Raw genomic sequence first — 26613 nt, 5'->3', positions numbered from 1 at the left:
CATAGCCTATACTTACTTTATGTATTTGTAAAGGTGATACAAATCTGCACAACATGGGCAGACTTTAAAAGCTTCAGTGTTTGAACTCTTTGAGTGCCTGTAATAAATGGTGTGATGCAGGACACTGCAACTTTATTTAGGTGGTCTTTGTGGGTTTATACCTCTTTGGTATGACACAATCACAAATTAACACACAGGCTAATCAAACTGGTTTATGTTACAAAAAATAAAAAGCATTAAAAAGACGCGGTCTTATTGCACCCCGCCCTCTTTTTTAAATAGACTTTCTTTCATTGTTTTTTTTCCTTGTTGTAATAAGATTTAAACAGAGTACTTAACGTTGTATTTATTTATTTCACAAAGTAACTCACATGGAATAATGTAACACTTGAAGTGTGCAGGGATTTAAGAAAGTAGGAAAAGTATAGTATAATAATAGCCTATTTAAATTAGCCTACAATATGAAACAAAAAGCTATTGCTCATACAATAATAGGCCTAGAATATTTTTTTGGAAAATTCTAAAAACAAATTCATTGAAAGCACTGTTTTATGGAGAAATCACTGGGCAAAGCACTCCACATTCTTAACTACTGAAGGTATCGCATTCATCAGCCTTCCTGCACGGGCTCCATGTGGAGGAGTACAATACTAAGATGGGGTCCGCTGCGTCTTATCCGGTAGCCCATACTTCCTAGCAGCGTCCCTTTTGGTTGGAGGCTTTGACAGACATCTTCCCACTGGAAGCTTAAGCGTCACGATGAGGGCGGACAGTGGTGTGGTCCTGTGTCACGGGAGGCTGAGGGTGCCGCCTAAAAGCGTGCTGAGTTATTGGATACGTGTTGTTGCTAGGGGCGTGGGTTGTGCCGTGAAATATTCTAGTTATCCCAAACCTGGAAGAAATTAAACATAGGAAGACAACAGCCTCATCAGCTGGACGACAGACGCGTTGAGAGCTGCCTGATTCAACCTGAGGGAAACTGTGCCGCAGTGAGCATTATCTGATAAGCGATCCTGTCCATCCTGCACTCTCCAGGACAGCACCATGGAGAGGAAACAAGTACGCGAGGATAGTTAAAGGAACAGTGCAGAGAAGACGAGGTCACACTTCTCTGAACTTATTCAGATTTTCACACGGAACACTTGCTATTTATTTGCATCAAACAGAGTCCGGATGAGTGAGCCTCTACAGGGTATGACAGCTGCGCACTTGGGCATCCCGTGATGTGTTTAAAGATGGATTAGTGAGCGGCACAGACTAAACATCCTGTCCTGACCGCTGTAGGCCAGCGATTTCTCTGCGGAACTAATCACATTTCTATAGGCTACTTTGGGCTGGAGCGGCAACCTTATGCAATGTGGAGGGAACTGTGTTCGTTAGCTTATAGGTTCAACTGGCAATGACATCAGGCTTAACTTGAATAGCTCGGTGCTGTATTGCAGCAAGGTGGACCGGGGCGTGAGGTGGCAAAGAGCAATGCGCGCATCCTCAAAGCTAGACATTTTGTGGTAGTGTTCTGTGTCCTAAACAAATTCAAGGCATAAGGCCATATATCCTGATCGGGCGAACTGCGTCACTGCATGCGAGTGTTGCAGGTAGGCTATAGGCAAATCCCACCACCGGGAGAGGAGCATGCTCATCATTCTTCCTGCACAATGTCGCCGGTAAGTGCTTAACATTTTACCTGGGATGGATTCGGCGGATCATTCAAGCAACGATCCGCCACTGGGATCCACATTTTCCTCAGCACCCAATTTAGACTCGGACATTAATGCAAATGCCCGTAGGCCTATTTATCAGAATGGGACAGACCACAATGTCAACATCCAAAACGCAGCCCTGCGAGGAGCAAGTGACCCCAGCGCATACCCATACACAGACTACCGGGCGCTGGTCCGCCAGAGGTTCATTCGGCGGAGTTTGTGGGTGTCAGACAGCGAGGAGCATCAGCCGGTTGACACGCCGGTGGAGTCTGCCAACATCAGCCCGGTGCCCCACATTGACCTGCGGACACTCGTTGATCGGACCCGGATTCTGCACGGAACCTGTGTGGGCCTCCCGGACACTTCGAGCACGGAGAGCCAGGTGGTGCTGAAGGACAGCGCCACGGGGAGCGTGAGCGTCGACGAGGAGAAGGGAGACAAGAGGCAGTCCGAGCCAATGGTAGAGGCTGCGCTCTCGGATGTCACAGGTAAAGCAGGAAGTGACGAGAACGAAGAGGAGCCCGGGACGAAGGCTGTGTCCACTTCACCTGGGGGGCGCTTCCTCAAGTTTGACATTGAGCTGGGGAGAGGGTCCTTCAAGACCGTCTATAAAGGTCTGGACACCGACACCTGGGTCGAAGTGGCATGGTGTGAACTCCAGGTGGGTTTATTGATGATGCAGGTCCAACATCAACCAATTATATTCTTATTATCTGAGTTATAAAGGACTGTGTGTAGGCCCAAAAAGTCAGTCTTTTGTCAGTTTGCAGCCTTGTCGCCACAGGTTGCCAACATTTGGTCAGGGGGAACCCAGGGATCTTGCTGGATGTGTTTTGATTCCCCAGAAAACAAAGGACTGGCTTTATTACACTGTTACTTCATTCATTTGAAGTTGAAACAGTGACGTGCACATCTAACCAGACCGGTAACAGATCATATCTAACAAACTCTTAGGTTGGGGTCTCTCAGGTAAAATGGTGTTATTGTCTGAAGGGTCCGTGGCACTTTACAATGCTTAAATGACATTTCCGGCTCACAGGTGCCTTAACATCCAGGAGTGAATATGAATTATTGTCAGATTTTTCTGCGTATTATTGGGGTTATTTCCTGCCTTTTCTTCTTCCCCTCTTACTAGATTCAGCCAGTTCAGGAGCAAGTTGAAATTGATGAACCAGTCAGCAGTTACAGGCATTTGTGTGACATACTTTCTTATTGGTGATAGGTTTGTTATCTCTGTTCCATTGTTTTTATAATCTCATATTGCGGAAGTGTTATGCTGTACAGCACGCAGATGAGAAACTGCGGTACCCCATTCTGTTATCTGTAATGGATTTTTTAATGAGCCATCACTGAAGTATTTGTTCTCACCGAGGGACTGAGCACAAGTTCAAAGTATCGTTACAGGGAAGAGTGAGGAGGAAAAGACATTCATGTGGCTTTTTACTTTTTGTCAGCGCTCACATTGCACCAGCTTTCCTTCTCACAATACTGAGCCTAAATGTTTCCATCATTTAGTTTTGTGTCACCCGAAGATGTTTATAAGACGTCTGTATTTTCCGTTTCCGCTATATACTTTCTTGAATTAGAATTGAATCAAATCAAAGTAATTCAAATCTTGCACCTAAACAGTATTCAGCCTTAGTGTCAGCAGGTACATTTATTTACACACTTTAATTAGTCCGGGGCTAATATAAACACATAGTCTCATAGCAGTGACTGTTTACTGTATCACTAATCTGTGTGTGCGGTAATCTAATGATCAGTTAAGATGCTATGCATGTGATATACAGATTAGCCCGTAGACAGACCTGTAGACAGCGGTTGTGTCTGTCTAGAGCAAAAAACTGCCCAAGATTACATTTGAGAACACTTAATGAAGTATCATACTACTATTACTACAATTATACAGTATTTTCCAATAAAACAGAGGGACAGACAAGGAATATACTGTGGACACGTGCAGACTTAGATTTCTGTGTGTCTGTCTTTTTAAAAGGTTCTGATATGTGAGGAAAATGTCCCTGTTAATTGGTTCAGCCACTGTTTTAACAGGTAGATCACGTCTTTGCTATAGCTTTACTATTGTTAAGAATTTATAAAATACTGAATTGAATTAATTCCTGTATAGGCATGTTTATTGTACTGCCTTAAGTATATAAACAACCAATAAGTCAAAATCATGTTTTTTCCTGCAGTATGCTGTTTTTTTCGACCAAACTTTTATTAGCAGCTTTATTTTAGTCAGTGGCTGGTTCTTGTGTACTGGCGTTTAGAATTTTTGTAGGGGCAACAATGCAAGCTGGTTCAGGCTACATTTAGGAACCTTTGATTTACTTTAAATGATCATAATGAGAAAGACGTTTGTGACTTTGAGGCGCAGTCCTGCAGCAGGATTTTATAGATTTAGTGTGGCTTCAGAACGAATAGAGCCAAAGCTTTTTTTTGTCTTCCTACTCTTGCAGAATCCAGGTTCACCCCATCAGGCCTGAGGGAATAAGTAATACAAATCACAGCACAACTCAAGCAAGTTCAGACATAAAATTAAATCACTATTACTTAATGTTTTATGTATCTCACAGCTCTTGTTGGCAACAACACAGGTCTAGATTCCAATGAGGCACATTTTAAACTGAAGTTCTCTGTTTTGTTGATACGCACTATAATATACATAATGCAATGAGGCTATTTTGGATTTGAAACTTCAGTTAACCATTGTAACAATTAACAAAGTGAGCCCCCAATTCATTGAGTATCTTGGTTAGATCCCACATTTAAGCCTTGCTTCACGGCTTTTGTAACTTTAATTTAATAACGCAGGGTTGAGTAAAACTATTGCTCATATAGGAGTAAAACTAAAAGTGTTCCTTAAAGTTTTTTCAGTAGTTCTTGTCATCTATTGTCATCTAACTAGTATTTTTTAAACACTTCTAAATTATTAACTGAAGTTTCAAGAGTACATTTTAAAATATGTATCAGAAAAGGCATTATCATGCATGATTATCTCTACAATAAGTGCATATGTACAGTGTGTACGTGTGTGTGCGTGTGTGTACGTGTGTGTGTGTGTGTGTGTGTGTGCACGTGTTTTCCTGTCTAAGAAGATTCTTAGGGGAGATCTAGTTATGATTCAACCATTCTGTCCCTGGAGATGAGGACCTTGCCCTTCAGAGCCTCTGTGCCTCGCTCACAAAATGCCACTGTCTGTATACAGTGTGTGTTTGCGGGTAGGACTAAGAGTGAGACAGCAGAAAACATGGACAGATTTGAAGAGTAGCCGGTGCCTGGTGTCGAGCAAACCTAGTTGAGCAAACCAGGGCGCTAGTCTTGTCACTTATTTATCCACTAATGATGATTAAACATCTGTTGAGTGATTTATTTATCCGATATTAGTAAATTATGCTACATAATTTAGTAAAATGCCAGAACACCTAACCACTTTGAGATCTGCGTCTCACTGTTGCACATTATTAGTCTTGTTTGACGGCTTAGTAATGAATGCTAAACATGGATTTATATCCATGTGGTATTAGCACACAGAAGTGTCTGGAGAGTGAATCCTGCTGATGCAGCCCTCTGCACCAAGACACAGAGAGAGGAGAGAGGGAATGGGGGGTGGGGGGGGGAGGGTTCAGCTGAGGACAGCGAGTAAGACTTGTAGTATTTGATACACAGCAAAACAAGAGTTCTATATTTATATTCATTGCAGCGTTATGTCTTCACCACTCCACACTCCATTATATACAAATGTCAGTGCTGTTTATTCATTTTTATACAGTCTTTGTGTGCAAAATGAAGACTCACTAAAGCAGATTCTTTGTTGTAAGTGCCACACCCTGTTCAGATCTTCTCTCTGCAAGGAATCATTGATAATCTGTAGGTAAACTAATTAGAAAATATGAACAGAGAGATGAGAATATAGAAATATGAACTGTAATATATTGGTTATACATTAGAATCAGCATTGTGAAAGCGGGGAGGCGTATCCTTCACAATGCTGCTCGTAATCTAAGACGCATTAGGCTGCACACTGCATAAGTCACTATGGGCTGTGAATGAAATCTGATTCCCCAGCATCAATCAATAATCAATGCCAAGTAATGCAGTATAGGTTATTGTGTATCCAAGACATTTAAAACAATAAATGCACCCTCATTGTCATCATTAAAATGTCTATAGTGAGACAGCAGGAGAGAAAATCCAGAGGTCATTCAGTCTGCCATGCTGACTGGAGAGAAACAGAAATGTAGAGGTTCGCTGTCAGTTCTTTGACTATTTATACAACAGTTCAGGGAAGGCAGGGTCCAAAATATTGATCCAGTATACAGGGTTTCACTCAGGCTTTTTTGTGTCACATTTAACATTTACTGTTTCAAAATGCAATTTAATCTTTTGTTTATCTGTCATGACAGATGTGTCTGTCTCTGTATCACAACATCAGATTAAATAAGGATTTTACTTTATCTGGAGTCAGGATTTCACGCATTCAGCTGTGAGGTGTTTTAATCACAGTAGTGCTTAAAAAAGAGTAAATGGTTCAGACCGCCATGTTCACTCATTCAAAATGCCAGGGTTGTGTTCACTCTAAACATGAGCCACAGGGAGGTTGAACAGAGAAAATCCAGACTATTATTTAAAAGTGGTGGAAAAGGGATTGGAACTTCCATTACCATTTGATTTAAGAAAAACACTGAAAATGACAATGATTCAGCCCCTCCTTCCTCCTCCAGCGCCCCCTCAAACTTGTTAAATTTGGACACATTGACCACTGCTGAAGCTTCTCCTCTGATAAGGCTCCAGAATACTGAAAGAAAGTGAGTGGATGAACTTGGAAAATATTATTTCTTATTAAAAAATAAATAAATGTCTTTCTCCATTTTCCCCAGGAACGGAAACTGTCCAAAGCTGAGAGACAGAGGTTCAAAGAGGAGGCAGAGATGTTGAAGGCTCTCCAGCATCCCAACATCGTGCGGTTTTATGACTTCTGGGAATCCCCCGTTAAAGGGAAGAAGTGTATCGTTCTGGTGACAGAGCTAATGACCTCAGGGACACTAAAAACGTGAGAGTCAATATGAAAATACAAAAAAAACAACATTTTCTATAATTGTCTTTATTGCTATGTTTGAGATGTCTTGGTATGCTCATTTTAGCTCATACTGTATGTGTCCTTTTCAACCTTATACTCAACTGTAAATCACTGATCGCAAAGATTAGTCTCTTATTGCTTGTATTAGTCAGTTTACAACAACCTTACAGTAATGGCCATTAGACTGTCTACATCATGTGTATCAAGTTGCATACCAATTGAATGACACCATTACACTAAATCTAATAATAGACTGTAGATACTGAAAGATATACAAATTAAGTTGTAAAATAGTTGTAATTTTAACATTGTTTTTCTTGCTCAAAGTTATTTAATAAACACAATGGCAAAAAGGCAGTCAAAAGGAAGAGATTACTTTGAGAATAGAATAGTCAAATTCATATTGACTGTGTGTTTGCAGATGATGCTTAATGAAAGCAATACTATTTTGCAACACTGTACCAGCTCATTGAGAACATTGTATCAACACAGTGACTAGTAAAGACAAACCGTGATATTTCAATTTGTCTATTACCATTCAATGTTTTTCGAATAGCAAATGTCTAGAATGTCTGGAACATCTCTATCCTCCCACAGATATCTGAAGCGTTTTAAGGTGATGAAACCTAAAGTTCTTCGTAGCTGGTGCAGGCAGATTCTCAAAGGCCTCCACTTCCTCCACACAAGGACTCCTCCAATCATCCACAGAGATCTGAAGTGTGACAACATCTTCATCACTGGTCCCACAGGCTCTGTCAAAATAGGAGATCTGGGCCTGGCAACACTGAAGAGGGCCTCCTTTGCTAAAAGTGTTATTGGTTAGTCATCAGCTAGTTGGCAAGACACTGTTATATAGCATTGTGACAGAAGTTATTTTAATTCGCAGCAACTGACTTTTTGGGCACTCTGACATTGTCACTGTTTAGGTCGATACGGCAAACGTGTTGATACGGAGCAACATTAGCATTAATTTGGAATCGTGACTCTTGTAACCTGATGTATGTAAGACTAATATTAGGGTTGCACAATTAATCGCAATTTTATCCAAATCGCAATATGGACTAGTGCAATATCCAATTCAGTATTGATCAATATTTGTTAAAGGCAAATATAATTAAGTATTGTGGTGCTGCAGAGACGTCCCAGCCTAAAATGAAAACATCTTTGTTTGGTAAAGGCCTTTAATTTAATTTAATTATTTTTCAATAAAAAGGAGAGTAATGATACAAAAATGATCACCCCCCCCCCAATATTGTGAATCCTTGGTGCACAGTGGGGCAGAAAACAGCTGCCTGCTGTAGCCAAAAACAACACTGATGAGAGAAGTACCAAAATAGTAAAGTCGGACTGATGGTTGCGTAATATCTCTCTGAGTTTGTTACTACGAGTGACCCCTTTTATTGTTAATACAGACATTTTGATTATGCTGTAAACTCTAAATTATAAAATTGTGTTTCAAAATCAGTTTGTTCTGTAGGCTATTTGAATGGCACTAGCTCAGGTTTCTGGTACTGATCCCATTGAAATAGGATGACACACCGATGACTGCATGCGACTGTATAATTGATCTCCCTCTCTTGCATTAATTCTCTAGGCACTCCAGAGTTCATGGCCCCAGAGATGTACGAGGAGCACTATGATGAGTCTGTGGATGTCTACGCCTTTGGGATGTGTATGCTGGAGATGGCCACCTCAGAATATCCCTACTCTGAGTGTCAAAATGCTGCTCAGATCTACCGCAAAGTCACCAGTGTGAGTTCACGTTTAAAGCTGTTAAACTCATTGCTATTAAATGTTCTCAAAATCGAGTAGAGTGTGTACTATTAAGGCTGAGTCCGGGTTCAAATCTGGCCCCTTGGTGCAGGTCTTCCCCTCTCTCTCCCCTTTCCTCTCTGTCACCTTCTAAATCAAAGCAACATGCTTATAAAATATCTTTAAAATAGATCTTAAGAGTCATTAAGTCAGCGAAGCTACTGGTCATACCAGAGCAAATAAGGCTCTAGCTGCATTAAATTGAGCAAGGGTGTGTTTTATTTCTTAGGAATTAGGAAAACTTTTAATTTTTAAGAAAAAGAATGTGTTATTTATTTTTTCAGCAGTTACATAGTCTTGCTTTAACCAGCAAATGTTTCCTCCTACAATGAATCAGTTATTATAATTTGAATCTTTTGTGAATTGACTAAGCCCTCAACTAATTTTTCCAGAGCCCCAAATGTCCTCTTGTACAGCAGTATGTTCTTAATCCCCAGAGTTGAGGTGTCTGGGAGAAAATGTGTTTTGGAGAGTCTGTAATTTATGTTTTTTGACACTGCAGACAGAAGTACTGCTGTTTTGAGTGTGTCAGTTGGTGAGTTGAGACATATTTATGCTAATTTGTTTTGCAGGGGGTGAAACCTGCCAGCTACAGCAAAGTCAGTGACCCAGAAATTAAGGAAATAATTGGGGAATGTATCTGCCACAGATGGGAAGAAAGGTAAGTAAAGCAGGACCTTTGGCGGGGCTTCGGTGGGGCTCATGATGCATTTTGTATGATCCTTACCTTAACACCGTGTTGTTTTGTTTCTGTTCTTGCAGTGTGCCGTCTGTGCCTGTATTTGGCTCTGACACGGTTCATGTTTCTGTGTGCAACATTACACTATCATTATGACCTATAGCCCAGGGCAGTAGCTGGTGTTTGTGTTTTTGCTGCAGGTACTCCATCAAGGACCTCCTGAATCATGCCTTCTTTGCAGAGGATACAGGTGTGAGGGTGGAGCTTAATGAAGAAGATGATGGGAAGAAATCATCCATTGCTCTGAAGCTGTGGGTTGAGGATACTAAAAAGCTGAAGGGGAAGTACAAGGACACTGGTGCCATTGAATTTTCCTTTGACTTGGTGAATGAGGTACCAGAGGTTGTTGCACAAGAAATGGTAAACAAATATTTGAAGTTACTGAAAGAACCATTGTACTTTGGTGAATATACACAGACAGTAATTGTAGAGTTTTACTTTTTCTTTACACCATTATTTATGTTTTACTATGTGGGTAGCGATCAAATGTCTGAAACCAGGTAAATTAGGTGTTCCAAGGAAAGGATTGTTCCCTTTTTCTATATTATGTCTCCGCTCTCTTATGACCTTGGCTTTGTGTTGGTACAGGCCAGACTTCACTTTGTGTTCCACAAGCTTCATTTTTCGTCTCGGCCATAGCCTTAGAAAATACTAATTTCTGTTTGGCTGGCTTGTGTTTGTTAAAATCCATTGACACTTCAAAAATAGCTCTAATTCAGTGCACAAGAAATATTAAGCTGCAGGTAACCATAGTAACAATACTGCTTTATGCTACGTTACAGTTAACTCCCATTGATAAAACAGATTAAACTGGTTAAAAACAAACACTGGATGGTGATTTGAACATAATTTCAAATTTTGCCTGTGATAAGTCTTATAAGAACAAAAACAAATATATATATATATGCAATGAGGTGTCTTTAGATATAATTATTACTGTGTACTATCATTCTCTACATTGGAAGTGAATTACAGAAGTGTCTTGTAATAATATAGCTGTCTTTACTCTAGAACACAATCTTGGGCCCTTTTAATTAGGTGTAATGTAACTAAGAGTTGGTAAGTGGTCATGTCGGTAATCATACGCTTGAGGGATGTACTATATTGATTGAAACTAGAACAACTGATCAGTTGATCTTTGCTCTTCCATGCAAACACATGAGAAGTCATGAAAAGGCAGCTCTTTGTTCAGGGAAAGAATAGAGTGTAGATTTGATGATTGATTACATAAGGTGTTGAATTAAAACCATGACTCAGTTTGTTCTGAGCTGCAGCAAGCATCTTACCTGTGTCTTGTAGGTGGAATCAGGTTTTTTCCTGGACTGTGATGTGAAGGTAGTCGGGAAGTCCATCCGGGACCGTGTGGCTCTCATTAAATGGAAGAGGGAGCGAACGGTCTCGTCAGGAAATGGCGAGGCAGCTGTGAAGAAGCCACAGCAGAACCTACTGCAGGTGCCCGGTACCGTTGTACCACAGGCACCCACATTAGCTACGACAGATTGTGAGGACCAAGAGGTGGAGCAGCAGACCCTGATCTGCACCGTGCCAGCCACCACGTCTGCCCCATGTGAGAACTTGCAATTAGAAGCACATGACTGTATCGTATATCATAAAACCTCAGTGTTACTGTTAGAACTCTCTCACCCATTGACAGGAAATGACACTGACCATGCCTTAAAATGGTTAAATTGGTATTTGTGAATGTAAATGAGAAAAGGTCAACTGCAGCGTGCAAGCAACACCTATTAATCATCAATGAGACATAATCACCCAGCTTTTGAATTTGAATGAATGAGATGCTACTTCACTGTTTCCCTCCCCCCATCTCTGTCCTCACTGTCTGTCCTTCCTGTAGAGGGCATCGTTGTGAATTATAATGTTTATTCACTCTGTTATTACAGCTGACAGCGGAGTGAACTCTACCATGCAATTAGATGATCTAAGCAATCAGCAAAATGGCACCTACCAGTCACCTACAGAGCCCATTTCCACAACTCAAGTGATCTACAGTCCTCTTGCACAGGTTGACCCTCAGCTGCACCAGGGGCCCTACCAGCAACCCACAGCACAGGCCTCTCATGAAAACTACACACAAACATCCACTCAATTAAATCAGGGATCCTACCAGCAAACCACAGGTCAGCTGCATCCTGGGGCCTATCATCAACCTGCAGCACAACTGCACCAGGGGTCTTATCAGTCTCAAACAGTGAGTGACATCATTTCTTATTTTTGTGGCAACTTTCTTATATTCTTCATTTGGTTTTTCTGAGTTGTAACAACAATTTTATTTTCTTTTTTGGAATGATACCTGATCAGCGTCACCACAGTGATCCGTTTGTATGTCATGACCTGTTCATCGCTGAGAGCGCAGTGTGTTTTAGGCGTGGAAGCGCCCCCCTGGTTGAGGCGTTACAATGTAGGAAACACTATCTCACTAAGACCATGAATAAAAGCCCCAGTCTGTGTCCGTCACAGGATTTGGCTTCAACAAAAAGCACAGAAAACTCAGTGCATGCCACAGACTTCCTGTCCTCTAACTCTGCCCAGAATCCATCATTATTATCTCCTCTCTTACCCCCACATCAACACTCTCATCATGACTCAGCAAGTAATTACAATTCACCTCTCCTTCCCCTGAATTTACAACCTCCCTCAGAGCTCCGTCTGAGCATTCCACGTAGCCCACAGCCCCACCGCCACTGCAAGGCTTGCATGTCTCTCCTTCTGAGGGATAAGTCAAAGGCAGGTGCATCTCTGGGACACATGCATACATCTGCCAGAAAGTTAACTTCAGTCTCAAAGCCAGGCTCACCCACATCTCCTCATCTGGCAAGTTCTCCTCCAGTCACTCTTCCTTTTCTTTTGGACTCACCCACTTCCCCATCATCAAACAGTCAACCAACCCTGGTGACTTTCCCTTCACATCTTTCCCCACCCTCACAAGTTGTGCTTCCACGGAGTTTGTATGAAGGTGGAGATCTCACTCTTCTCAACCACTGTCTCCATCACATCGTCGGTCGCAGGACCAGTTCCCCCACCCTCTCTGCTAATCATCCAATGCACAGGCAGGGGCAGGTCGGGGGTACTACCTCCTCAGTAGTTGAGCATATAGACAAGAGGCTGAGTCTTGATGTCCCACTCTTCTCTCGCCCAAATCTGGACTGGAATCGGCTGTTATCAGCACTGACAGCCAGTGAAGGCAGACCAGATCCACTGGTAGGTTAGAAAAGGAGGCTTCATGTAGGCTAAACTTGCCAGCAGCAGCCTGCTGTAGCTTTCATGATTCTGCCAGCTGCTTTGCTCCTCTGGTATTTCCACATGTCTCTGCTCCTGCCTAATCCAAAATAAGGTCTCTTTTTTAGTGTGGCAGCGTACAAAATAATGCGCAAGCCCAGTTTATGGCAGTATGGCAGTTTAATGCTTTAACTTCCCTTTTCCATTTTAGCTTGCCCTATTAAACCTGCTAAAAACATCCCTCTCTACTTTCTTGCTCATGACTACCCGTGCTTTGACACTCAACATTTTAACCTTGAGCTTAATAAGTTGAAGCAAATACACAAACATCATTGTGTGTCATATTATACCTAAAAACAGGGTCCAATAAATGTGATCTTTCCTATGTGTTTCTGACAGACAGAGTCTGCTCCAGCTACACCAGCCCCTATTGTGCACCAGAGTAGACAGACAGCACAGAGCTTCCCAGCTGCAGACCCCACTCTACAGCCACAGCTTACTGCCCAACCCAGCCAGGAGCAGGTACTGCATGCATACTCTGGCAACAGCTGTAGTAAGACACGAAAAGCAGAATTAGGAGACAAAAGTCTGGAAGTCACCCCTTGCAGGTCACCAAGAGATAATTATTAACGGTTCCTAATGTTTGTTTGACCACCAAAATTACTTACTCTACAGTGTAAACTGTTTTATGCTATAGTTAACTAGAACATGAAAATTTACAGGATATTAATGCGCAATTTAGTGGTACCAGCTATCTGAAAGCACACTATTTGTAGGGTATCTGTGTGAGGTGGGTACAAAGAGCATCTGTGCATCTTCCCCTTTTTAAATGCATAAATCACATACTGTATATTTGTGTGTGTGCGTGTGTGTGTGTGTGTGTGTGTGTGTGTGTGTGTGTGTGTGTGTGTGTGTGTGTGTGTGTGTGTGTGTGTGTGTGTGTGTAAATGGCTTTTCATGTGGTTTTTGTTTTCTTTCCATTTGTCTTTCCTCCCTTTAGTGCCATCTCCAACCAGCTGCTGTCCTTTCCCAGGTACAGCCATACATAATGTCTTGAACTTAACTGCAGGCTGCATTACATATACTGCAAACCATACAGAATAAATGAATCACAATAAGTACATCTGCTCTGCAGCACAATTTTATTAAATTGGAGATTTTAAACCAACATATCTTGGCAGTTTAATTCAGTATTAGCTTTTTCGCCAGTCAAAGTAGAAAACAAATGTTTGATTTCCTTCCTTAGCTGTTATCTGCTGACCAGCCTACCTCTCACCTGAGTCCTCCTGACATATCTACCAGTTTTCCACAGTCAGTGTCCAGTACTCCTCCCCCTCTCCTGCCCCTGCAGATCAGCACACAGGTGCGTTGTGGTAGCATTAGAAACACAAGATCAAACTAAGGTAGATAATTTGGTAGAAACATCCTACTAATGTTAGTATGGGTTACAGGAATCATACATAAAGGGCCTGTGTGAATGTTATTTCTATCGACTAGTTCGTATTTGTTCATTTTATATCATTTTCCCTTCTTTCTCAGTTTCCCTCACCATATCCTGTTCAAATAGGGGGCCTCACACCCTCTCCCTTCCCCTCATCTCCTCTGCCATGTGCTTACAGCAGCAGTGGCCCTTTTATGTCTAGCTCCCACTACTCACCTTCACCCCACCATCCTTCCCTTCCTCTGACCCTTAATGCCACCCTGGCCTCTATACCCACTCTCAGCACCCCTCAGACCCCTTTGTCCACACCTCAGCACGTGCCCAATGTGGCACTCCCTATGCCAATTTTTGCCATGGCCATGTCTCCTGCAGTGCCCCAGAAGGGCGGTCCTCTTACATGTCAGACAAACCTTGGTAGCTTCCATACCACCCATCCCTTACCTCTCTCCCAGGTACAACCCACCCCATACCCCGCCCCCTACCCTGAGCAGGAATTGGCTCAGCCACCTGTCCAGGTGAATATTCGGCTCAGTTCTCACTGTTGTGGTTGCGTAATGGAAATAATATCACCTTATTATAAATAATATAATAAGGTAGTAATGTGTCTTAATTGTGTGTATAATGCATGCAGGGCATGCATTTGCGGATTTAGAAGTGAGCAATATTTGTATTAACTGATGAACAACACCTAAACACCTAAATGTGGTATTTCTTGCAGGTACAGATGATTGCACCACAGGATAATTTGGGAGATGTTCACCTTTTGGCTCAGGTCCACCCTGTCTTGCCTGCTGTTCAGACTCCTCACTGGGGAAGCGGATTAGATGCAGAAACTTCTGCAGCTGGCCGAGACTTAAATGTTGCTCCTACAGTTCAAGCCCCAGCCTCAATCTCAGCTACAGCCCAATTTGAAACTCAAGCCCCAGCACAAAACCAACCACTGATTTCAGTATCAGCTCAAGCTGGAGTCATGCCTCAAACTCCAGCTTCAACATTTGTTAATGCCCCGACTTCAGTCCCAATACAAGTTCCAACAGCAGTGCACACCACTGCCTCAGCCCCAGTTCAAACACCAGTCTCTGCATCAGGTCTCACTTTTGAATCACCAAAAGGCTCATCTACAAGCTCAGAGACATCTGTCCCAGGTGTAGGCTCTGCTCTCAATCCTGTCATGCGGCCAGCCACAGCTCCTGTTGCAGCTCCAGTTCTGCAGCCTGCTGGCATCCAGACAGTAGTCTCAGTGTCTGAGTGTGCCAGCCTGGCCACAGCTCAGCAAAACTTTGAGTCAACATCTGCATCCAACACCCTTCAACAAGAGCACTGTGTAGAGGTAGGAATAAAGCCAAAGTTTGTACTTTTTAATGTGTAAAATGTGTACAATTGTGTAATATATTGTGTATATTGATCTATCTGCATATGCATAATCATTTCGCATTTACATTTGCGGTATGTAAATTGTCCCTGCATCAGTAATGTCTACTCATAAAGCTTATTCAAACCCCAGGCTGTGTTTCAAATTATGTTCACATCAATTAATTCCTCCATCCCATCTCAAAACCAGCCTCTCCAGTTGAGATTAACATATCCCTCTAAGGTCAAAAGCTAACAGCACACACCTACACTAATATGACTATTATACAGTCTTGCAACAACCCATTCTTTATAAAACTGTTTTGCATCTGCCCAATTTTCTGTCTTCAGGATGTGCTTCAGGACAAACCCATATTCTTACCTAATTATGCTTATGACAGGTGCGTGTCAAGTTTTCCACTGTCTTCCAGCTCTTTATAGATTCTGTTATAATTTTCTGTGATGAAAATGTGTCACCAACCAAGAGGTGATGAAGTGTTTACATGTTTTCCTTTTATAGTCTCAACTCTGATGTGGCATCTGGTAAGGAAACAAGTGACGGCTATGACTGCTTGGCTAGTGGAGGGAAGGGGGACGGAAAACCCAGGAAACACCACCGCAAGTCTGCTCGCACTCGCTCCCGTCAAGAAAGGATCAGCAAACCCAAACTGAGCATGCTGAATGTGAGTTATGGTGGTGTCATTATTTTGGCAATTGAAGTTACAATGTCTTAAACATTTGATGTGTCTGATTGTAAAGTGTCACCTCTACCCACACAGGTTTGCAACACTGGTGATAAAATGGTCGAATGCCAACTGGAGACTCACAATCACAAAATGGTGACATTTAAATTTGATCTGGATGGTGATGCTCCAGAGGAAATTACCACGTACATGGTTAGTTGAACCTTTTAAACTTTGCCGTTTATTTCATTAATTGGTTATATGTATTGTATAACATCTTTAAAACTGAATGCTTGCAGGTAGAGAATGGGTTTATCCTACTCTTAGAGAAGGAGATCTTCATTGACCAGCTAAAGGACATTGTGGATAAAGCTGAAGACATGCTGAATGAAGACATGGAGGGTGAAAGGGCCTCCGCCTTGAGTTGTAGTCCTGAACAAGGCCAGATTTGTGAGGGCCTGGTAGGAGAGGTAAGAGGGGGGTAAGAGGGGGTTGATTATTTGTGTGCTATATATATATATATATATATATATATATATATATATATATATATATATATATATATATATATATATATATATATATATATACATACATATACATATATATATATATGAATATAGTCTGTACAGATACATTAAACATGCTTATACATTAATTTAGAGTACAGAGTGGCAAGTAGCATATTGATTTAGCTCACGTCTGTCTACTGTCTGCAGAGTCAGCAGCCTGGAGCACCTCAGCCTGTCTATCAGCAGAATGGTAAAACAATTATCTCTTTCAAAAATGTATCCTTCTGTATGCCTCCTTTTTGCATGTCCTATTCACTTTTTAATTAATTAATTAGTAATTGTCTGAACTCTTGGATTGCAGTTCTTCATACAGGAAAGAGATGGTTCATAATCTGCCCTGTAGAGGAGACGCCCACATCCAGCCAGGAGACCCCATCTGATGGTACAGCTACACAGTCTCCGGGGAGTTCAGCCACCACCCAGCCTCCTGACAGTGGCACTGCAAGGCCTTCTGCATCCAGAGGTGACTTCGTTTCTACAGAGCAATTTTAGCACAACATTTGACAGCTTCATTGAACAATAGCACTACCTTGTGGCAGTGGAAGACATCCTACAGCTCTTGTGTGCAATGGTTACTTAAATTATTTTTTATAATTTTCTCTCATCTTCATTTTTTTCCTCCTGCAGAACAGGGGTCGTCCTCCACAATGTCTGGTGGAAGTGGAGGCTTCACATATGATATGTATGGATTCTGTAGCCCTCCAATAATGTCCAACACAGACCCTCTCCTCTTAGCTACTCTGTCTCCCCCTGTGTCTGCTCCCCCGACCCTTCAGTCAGTGACATCACTGGAGCCTATGGACAGCTCTGTGCAACCCAGTGTTCATCATGCCCAGCCAGCCAGAGCTCAAACTTTGCCCCCGTCATCCCCACACACGTCTTTCCCAGTGGATGAGTCAGAGGGATCCCCTTTGGGCTCCATCTCCCCGACCCATGCAGCTCAGCAGATTCCCGACGTGACATTTCATGTTTCTGTGGCTGACGAGGTGCCCTGCTGCCCTCTGGTCATGCCCCTGTCTCTGGATGTGAGCGGTTTACAGGGTGGGTCTCCTCTCACTCCTCTTCCACTCCAGGATCAAGTTCCAGCCAAAGAGCCACTCTCTGTGTCCTATGCCTCCGCAGCACGCAGCGAGCGCCCACAGCAGCCTGTGGTGCTGCACCAACCTTTTTCCAGCGTGGGAGGGACCAAAGTATCCTCACTACCCCAGAGCCCAGCGCTATCCCAGCCCGCCACAGGGCCCGCTGAGTCAGACGGCGAAGGACGACTGGGCCGAGGGGGCTTTGTGGACAGCACCATAAAAACACTGGATGAGAAACTAAGGAACTTGCTCTACCAGGAATATGCTCCCATGTATCCATCAGGCAGTGCTGCAGAGACACCAGGCTATGGCACAGAGTACATCCAGTCTCCTCCTGGTCCAGACAGCGCCACAGGAGGGTCAGGAAACAGCACGCCAGGGCCGATGGGAGAGGGACGCTACAGGGCAGGAGAACAGCTGGCAAGTACAATAATCAGTAACTTCTTAAACTATATAAATCACTTTAATAAACTAGAAATGCACTTGGTGAGCGCAGACCTCTGCCAAGCTTGGCCTAACTCACAATGTTAATGCAGTGTGAATTTTTCCAGTCAGGAACGCACCCTTCCATCAAATTTCATGAAAATTGGGCCAGTAATTTTTCCGTAAACTTGCCGACAGACAAACAAACCAACAAACAGACAAACAGAAACAAAAACATAACCTCCTTGGCGGAGGTAATAATTCTGCAGTATGAATGAAGAAATTTATTTCAGACACATCAAAAATAAACCAAACAAAACATCAAAGTACTTATTTGTACATACAAATAAGTTAATAATAGGTTAATAAGTTAATTATAATTATTTATTTATTTTTATATATTATTTTCAATATAACTTCCATTCCTGACCCTTAGTACTGTGGAACACTCCCATGTAACTATATACAATTTGGTGTTTGAATGTACAATCCATATACAGATATATATCGACATTCATACATACACGTACATACACACATATACATACATAACTGTACATTTACATAGCCCTCCAATAATGTCCAACACAGACCCTCTCCTCTTAGCTACTCTGTCTCCCCCTGTGTCTGCTCCCCCGACCCTTCAGTCAGTGACATCACTGGAGCCTGTGGACAGCTCTGTGCAACCCAGTGTTCATCATGCCCAGCCAGCCAGAGCTCAAACTTAGCCCCCGTTATCCCCACACACGTCTTTCCCAGTGGATGAGTCACAGGGATCTATACCACCACATTTCTCTAACTTATAATATAAGTAAATTATTACCACAAATTTACTGGTATATCTTATTTATATTTATCCCATTTATCTATTATAATATATACAGTCTATATACACAAACATACACATACCTCAATGAACATACATTGCAAAGGCCTCCTTCTTTACTATGTCTTTTGAAAATAGTAGCTTTGAACCTTTTTTTGAACTGGATTATGTTTGGACATTGCTTTAGTTCTGTGCTCAGACCATTCCATAATTTCACACCACTGATTGTAATGCACTGACTTTTTATAGTCGTGCGAACAGCTAGAACCTTGAAATTAAACGTATCCATTAAATTATAACCCCCCTCTCTATCAAAAAATAACTTGAATAACACTGAATATTACCTGTTAATAGTCCGTTTCTTGCTTTATACATGATTTATGCAACTTAAAATTCAGCCGGTATATTCACATACAGTTGGAATTGAAATGTATTATCTTAAAATGTGAGATTTACTGTAATTCTTGACCTTAAAAAACAGAAGTTGACTAAATAATTTTACCACAGGTCCACTTAGTTTTTAGTAAATTTCTGCTGGGGAAAATTGGGTGATATTATATTTATTATATTTTTACAGACATTACTGGTATAAACAAACCTTTTACAGTTAGTAGTTGTCTAATGTTATTCTATGTATTAAAATACCTGTCAATCAGTTGGCAGAATGAACATACTGTGGCATACATTAAACTAAAATGCAGTATATTATAATAGCACTATTTGCATGTAGGGAAGGACTCCCCAAATACTTTTTAGAAAGTATAATTTTTTTCACACATAGTTTACCAATTAATGTTTTATTTGATATATTGCCAGATGCATTCCAAATAGAATGAACTATACTGTGAGTCATTAGGATACATGTAAATACATTTTAGTTGCATAAAGGATTTCCAGAACAACTGCACTGCCTAATTTTACACGAGCTACAGTAAGATTTCACAAGAAATATTTAGTGAGACATCTAAATATCACCTCTTTATTAACAGTTATATAATAAGACAGTGATAAATGGTTTGTATTGTAGTTTTCTAATGTCTCTTTTTTGTTTATCTCTCATCATGTCACCTTTCAGCCTCAAATTCCAGAGAGAATGGATAGTTTAAGCACACTGAGTGACTCAGCCGTGTGTGGTAAGTACAGCACACACAAATGTATCTAACAAGAGTGACATCATTACCTTTTTTTTTTTTTATTTAACCTTTATTTTTAACTGCAGGGCCTCAGTTTTAATTGTTGTGGATTAGGGCTGCACGATATGAGGGAAATATCTAATTGTGATTATATTGACTGATATTGCAATTGCGATATGATTCACGATATTGGAGGGAATGATAATTTTTGTATCAGTATTCTCATTTTCATTGAAAAATTGAAACATTTAAATGATCATAGTGTGATTTTTTGCGAGGATCTTTACCAAACAATTTTCTTTTCTTTAGTCTGTAGGATATTATTTGTAGGCTGGGACATCTCTGCCGCACCACAATACTTAATTTAGAAAGCTTTGATGCATATTTTGCCTTTTTTTGCCAACAAATATCGCGCCCCCCTGCAATGTGGCTATTGCACTAGTTCATATTTTGATTTCGATAAAATTGCGATAAAATTGCGATTAATTGTGTGGCCCATTGTGGATATGTTTGCAGCTTCCCTGTCAAGAAAACAAGTCCCTCACTCTGCTTCCTGCTCTGGAACAAGAGGCCGCTTTAAGGTACAAAAGGGAGATTTTCCTCACATTTTAGGGGAAACATGAATTGTCTTTCAGATTAGTTCAACTGCATTTGCTGTTGCAGAAACAACACATGATGCCCTGTATTTACCCAGTTTGTTCTTTGCTTTTGGCAGATAATCGCTGTTCCTCCTGAAGTGGCCAACAGACAAGATGTGAAGCAGAGGAGCTGGAGCAGTGCTGCCTCACCGGCACACCCTGGAGGATACAGCGAGGACCACGTCCAGGCTGAGGCCATGACTGCTTCCACCACAATTGGTCGTTTCTCTGTGGTTAGCACTGAAGATGACATTACACAGAGGATACGTTGCAGCCGCTACTCTGCCCCGCCTGATTTCTACCTGGACACACCTCCGTCCATGGCCAAGCGGGGCTCCCTGCCTCGCGCCCTGACCTCCAACTCTGTCGCTGTGGATGTCACAGTTCATGCTCGGTTCCTCTCCTCAGACTCGGGGGCTGAGAGCAGCCCTGCAAAGCTGGCTCCTGCCACCCCGTCTCAACATACTCGCTCTGAGCGCAGAGGAAGTGACCTCATGAAGAGGGCTGTGGCCTTCCTCCGTCGTTCAGGGCGCAGCAGCAGTGTGCAGAGCTCTGACTCACCAAGTAGGCATGGAGGCGTGCATGGCTCGGCCTATGCCAGCAGCGATAATGACTCAGAGATGGAGGACTCGGACATGAAGAGGGAATTACAGAGACTCAGGGAGAAGTAAGTGTAGCCGCTGGTTTGCTTTTGGCCTCATTTAGTGTCTTAACATGAAAATATTTTGTCATTTAGCTCGTAAGTGACCAGTATATTCCTGCCTCCATCCCATCAGACATCTGAGGGAGATCTCTGAGCTGCAGGCCCATCAGCGGGGGGAAGTGGAGCTACTGTATCGCCGGCTTGGCAAAGCCCCGCCTACGGGCCTGGGTCTCTCACACGTTGCACCACATGCTGGCCGTAGGAAGAGGTCCAGCAAGCACAGGCTGAAGCCTGGCAAACTTCTCAGCCCTCTGGTTCAACAATTTAGGAATGTCACAACCAAGACTAGTGACTCCAGCAGATCAAGTGAGTAACTTTTCAGAATGGCCATTATTATAAGTTGAATATTTACAGCAGGACCATTCCGATTCTTAATACCTGATACCTTATTTCTGATTCCTGATTCCTGATTCCTGATTCTCTGTGGGTGTGTGTGTGTGTGTGTGTGTTCAGGTGCTGCTACAGGTACAAGTGAGCCCACAGTGAGTTTAAATGGCTCTCCAGCCAAAGGGTCTGTCCCTACTCACGGCAGGGCACGGTCATGCACCAGCCACCTTCCCAGCTCAACCTCAGAGCCTGTGCAGACTCAGCAGCCCTGTTCCCTCAAGGGCTCTTTGTCTTCTGATAATATTTACGCTGGACTACACAAAGATGGCACCGGCACACAAGTTCCACCAGGACAAGGTGACCACCAGCATTACACAACAGAGCTAGCTTAGCTGAACAGTCTTTCCACTAATATTATGCTGTAAACATGTAGATTCACCAGAGAACGCTCTTCTTACCCAGGTGTCTTCTCCCTTTTTGATTATACTCCTCTACAGGCTGGTCTAATTACCCTCAAACATCTGAGAGAGTGACCTATAAATCGAGTAGCAAGCCACGAGCTAGATTTCTCAGTGGGCCTGTGTCTTTGTCTATCTGTTTGTATCTCTTCTCTTCCCCCATAGCTTCATTTTGTTTTGGTTTCCATTATTATTATCATCAATTTCTATACTTTTAGCTCACTAAATATCTTTTTTTCTGTCTTTTCCAAATATTCTGCAACACTGCTGGTTCGCTTCATCTTGTTCTTATCACTTGCCTTTATCTTGTATTTTTGCTTGCTCAGAAGTATATTGCTTATTCAAACCCCTGTAATGTAAAATTGAAGTTAAAGTAAAGATTATGATTGATTAAATGTTTGTTTTTGTAAACACTAGAATGATTTATACTCATTCCTCTTTATTGGACAAGTTAACTCATTTCAGAAGCTTGAGGTTTGGATAATCAAGGTTCATTTAAATAGTAATGGGCATTATCTCACATTTCAAGTGATGCTTGTGCTATTTGTCCACTTTATAACATACCCATTTTTCCACTTATCCACCATGCATTACTGAGCAATGGACTTCTGCATGCCACATAGGCCCCCGATGTGCTATAACACTGCTAATCTCTCATCTCTTTTTAACCTCTCTCTCTCCTTTTCATCTCTGTCTCTCTAATACTCCAACACTGCACTTTGATATGGCTCTCACCCAGACCACTTGCATGACTTTGCTAATAAATGGACTGTGTTGTTTCAGGGGACTGATTGCTTTTTCTGTTAGTTTGGTTTTAGTTTGGTTCTTTGTTTTGTGGCAGTATTCAGCAGCTTTGTTTTGCACTGCATTCAGTTATTGAACATTTTTACCAGCTATTGGAAATGCACATTTGTATAAAGGCTTTTTTGTCTTATAGGGTCAACACTGAAGCGACTGTGTCTCGGCAAAGATCGTGGCAACAGTAGGTAGAATTACAGTGTCTCACTAAAAAAAACATTAATGTTCGTTTATATAAGTCTAATCATGTGTGTCGCCTCAGGGTCTGGAGCCGGGCCAGGGGCTTTCAATCAATCACAGCAGCCGCCTACCGGTGCCACACCTCCTTCTCATCAGCCAGTAATGGGACTGGCCCAAGCTCAAGCCAATAACAGCAACAACAAGACAAGCTCATACACTGGCTCATCCATGAGTGCCAATGAAAATAACTTGCCTGAAGACTTCCAGCGGCTGATGGAGGACTGGGCCCAGGAGGTTCTTATCGTCACCCACAGGCCGCGCACTAACTCTCTGAGCATCAGTGGGCAGCAGCTTTGGAATCAGGTTGTGCCTCGAACACGTGGACAGCTGACTAGTGCCTCAGATGTGAGTTTCATGCTAGTTATGTACCAGTTTTTGTTTAACCAGCCCTGCGGCCATGAGAAACAAAATTATTAAAATCTTAAGGCAACACTATGTAACTTTTAGCTGCAGCTGTAGTTCCAATGAGACAACCTGTAGGGGGACGGTAGCCCTACAGGTTGTCTCATTGGAACTACAAATTGCATTGGGTAGTGCAAGTTATAGTTCCAATAAGACAACCTGTAGGGCTAAAGGCTACATAGTGTTGCTTTAAACAATCTTTAAGATAATTTAGTTCATAAAAGAGATACAGTGGTCATGCATATAAACACAGTGTTTAGATAATGAAGACAACAATAGGCGTTGACAAAACATTTTCATTTGCCTAGAATAAGGCAGAATTACATTTAAAAATACATACACATGAAAAACCATTTACACACACACACACACACACACACACTATAAGCTTTGGAAAATAGAAAAGTTTAGTTTTGAATGTCTTACATGTTATTAGGCAGCAATTTGATTACATACTTTATTGTATTGTGTAAATGCTGTTAATCACCAATAGGTAGTTCAATATTTGCCCATTATCTAACCATGTTAGGTATCATGGACAGCTCAAGGTCCAGAGTCCTGCAGTCTTCCCCTGTCTTGGCCTGATATCCCTGGGTCAACATTGATGACCAACCCCTCCACAGGACACCATCCCAGTTATCCTGCTCCATTCAGGGCCTTGTCATCACCTCTCTCTGATAGCCACTGGCCTGGGTTGCTATTCCCACTTCCTTCAGGAGTCTTTGCCTTTCCTGCTGTGCCCTCAGCCCAGGACGCCCCCAGCCCTGGTCCAGTTCCATCGTGTCAGCCACCTGACCCCAAAGCCAGGACTCTCTAACCTGAGTAGCATTGTGTCTTCCAATTCCATTACCAAAAAAGAAATGTCCTTATAGATCTAGCCAATCTTATGTGCATATGCTGTATACATTTAACCAGCATGTATTTATTTATATGTACATACCTGTCTCCATTCTTGAGTTTTATGTTATTTGTTTAAATTGCATCAACATACCTCATGTCCATATTACAGTACATAATCCTTGAGTGCAGTGTAATGGTAGTAGTACATTCAAATATGTATAATTACCCCAATCAGGCTTGCAAGAGATGATTTTCTTAATTACTTATAAATGTACCTTACCACTCATTGAATGTACATAATGTACTGTTCATTCATGGTACGTTTATATAAATAGTTCATGTTTGTGTTGCTCATATCACTCTATATATATAGGCTGCCGTGTGTATATATGAATTATTGTTAATCTGTACATAGCTCCTGTGTTTGTACAGTTAACATTAGATAATCCATTGGTCGGTGCTGCAGATATGTGTGTTAATGCAACACCTTGTTAGCCACCATCATGCCATCACTGTGAAAACTTGACATCCCAGTCACTAGGACTGGATGCTTTATTCTGCTTTTTCAGTCCAAGGATAGTTTTCATTTTTCATTGATTAAATGCTTCCAGCACAAGCGCTTGAAATATCCTGTAGAGATTTGAATGAACTTGAATTTTATCTTCAGGTGAAAAAACACCTGTGAGAGTGCCTTGAATTGCAGTTTCAGTTTTATGAAGAAAAGCATTTAGATCCAAAGCAGACACGAGATATTCTATGTATGCTTTCACCTCCAAAGGTAAAGTATGTGATTTGAATAATGAATGTGGATTGACACATATCTGATTTAGCAACAAAACATAATTTAACACTATAATCTGGTCATGGTGCAGTTCATAAAATATCACAGATTGTAAAACAAAATCTTGTTCACTGAAGTATTTTTCTTGTGGGATTGCTCCACCGCCTGCATGAATACACTGATATTCTAAATGTGCACAGGTCGATGTGGTGAGTTACAGGATGTAACAGGAGAAACTGGCATTGAAACCATACGTCAAGGAGGGCTAAAGGACTCGACATACGAGTCAAAATCCTAATTATGCCATACCTCGACTAATGCAGTCTGTAGCTTTACATATGGTTGCCTTTGTGGTTTTTAAGAGATTACTGAGTGTTGTTTGATACATGTTGATGATATGACAATGTTAGAGGCACACGAAGAATGTGAATTATTGAGAAGCCACAACTGTTTGACATCTCATTTGTACAATGCATAGGTTTTCTAAATTATGTTTATTCAATGCTGGCCTCACAAGATCATCTGGCTCATACAGCTGATTGTATGTATTATGGCTGACTTAATTCAAAGACCTCCAACAATCATTACGCTATCAGTTATTTCAATAGTGCAGCCTCAAAAACAACTCTTTCACTTTCAATACTTACTTCTCTTATTTAACTTCTATTAGCAAATGTCGTTCTGAAGAATAGTTTGTTAAATGCATCAATGTGTTGATGTATTTTGGTAAGACAAAGCAGTGGTGAAAAAACTCTATGTAGTCAAGAAGTAGGTTTGGAGTAATGATTCAGACAGATTATGGGTCAAGCTCCAGGAATGCTGGAACCTACATTTCCCATAATACAACTCAATAGTGTCGCTGACATTACCAGGGTCATTTTTCAAAATTTGGAAAGCTCTTTCCAGAGCCACAGAAGACAGATGGAGTGTCGCTTTTAAAAACCTTCCTTGTTTGCACAGTGTGACAATATTTTGATTTAACCTGAATATTTTGTCTTGAAGACAGACATTTTTCCATGATGATATGTAGATTATTTTTTATTTTTCTTGAGAACATCTATGTAGCTATTTCCTTTGTGCTTTACACAGTAACTCCTGTATTTGATCTCTTTAATGCAATGAAAGCTAGGTTGATGGTTCCTTTTGCTGCTGTATCACCTGTCTCCCCGCCATTTCCTGACCTTGTCAGATCGGTACTCTTTCACAAAAGCTGTACATACTTGAAGACAGAAATAATAAATTCATTTTTGCTTGACACCATACAATATTCGTCATGTACTTGTTTCATAAACAGCGCATACTGTGTATAAAGCCACATTTTGTCTGTGTATCTCTTTCTACTTTA

General features: G+C 41.6%; 1 protein-coding gene across 1 annotated transcript; it reads left to right on the top strand.

Annotated features, from left to right (window-relative positions):
• The first annotated feature begins 885 nt into the window (after positions 1-885).
• wnk2 (WNK lysine deficient protein kinase 2) lies at positions 886-26488 on the top strand. The gene is made up of 29 exons (XM_028575058.1): positions 886-2364; positions 6587-6759; positions 7384-7604; positions 8381-8538; positions 9171-9259; positions 9478-9697; positions 10637-10904; positions 11239-11475; positions 12285-12556; positions 12974-13096; positions 13575-13607; positions 13926-13937; positions 14114-14530; positions 14734-15345; positions 15717-15766; positions 15886-16048; positions 16145-16261; positions 16348-16518; positions 16768-16810; positions 16922-17083; positions 17248-18119; positions 19976-20081; positions 20598-20662; positions 20797-21386; positions 21496-21728; positions 21876-22106; positions 23145-23189; positions 23268-23590; positions 24177-26488. Exons 1-29 carry the CDS (start codon positions 1690-1692, stop codon positions 24462-24464), a joined length of 6969 nt encoding a protein of 2322 aa, XP_028430859.1. The 5' UTR covers positions 886-1689; the 3' UTR covers positions 24465-26488.
• The last annotated feature ends 125 nt before the right edge of the window (positions 26489-26613 follow it).

The sequence above is a fragment of the Perca flavescens genome, chromosome 4 (assembly GCF_004354835.1).
Source record: "Perca flavescens isolate YP-PL-M2 chromosome 4, PFLA_1.0, whole genome shotgun sequence".
Classification (NCBI taxonomy): domain Eukaryota; kingdom Metazoa; phylum Chordata; class Actinopteri; order Perciformes; family Percidae; genus Perca; species Perca flavescens.
This window is presented reverse-complemented; position numbering and strand designations above follow the sequence as displayed.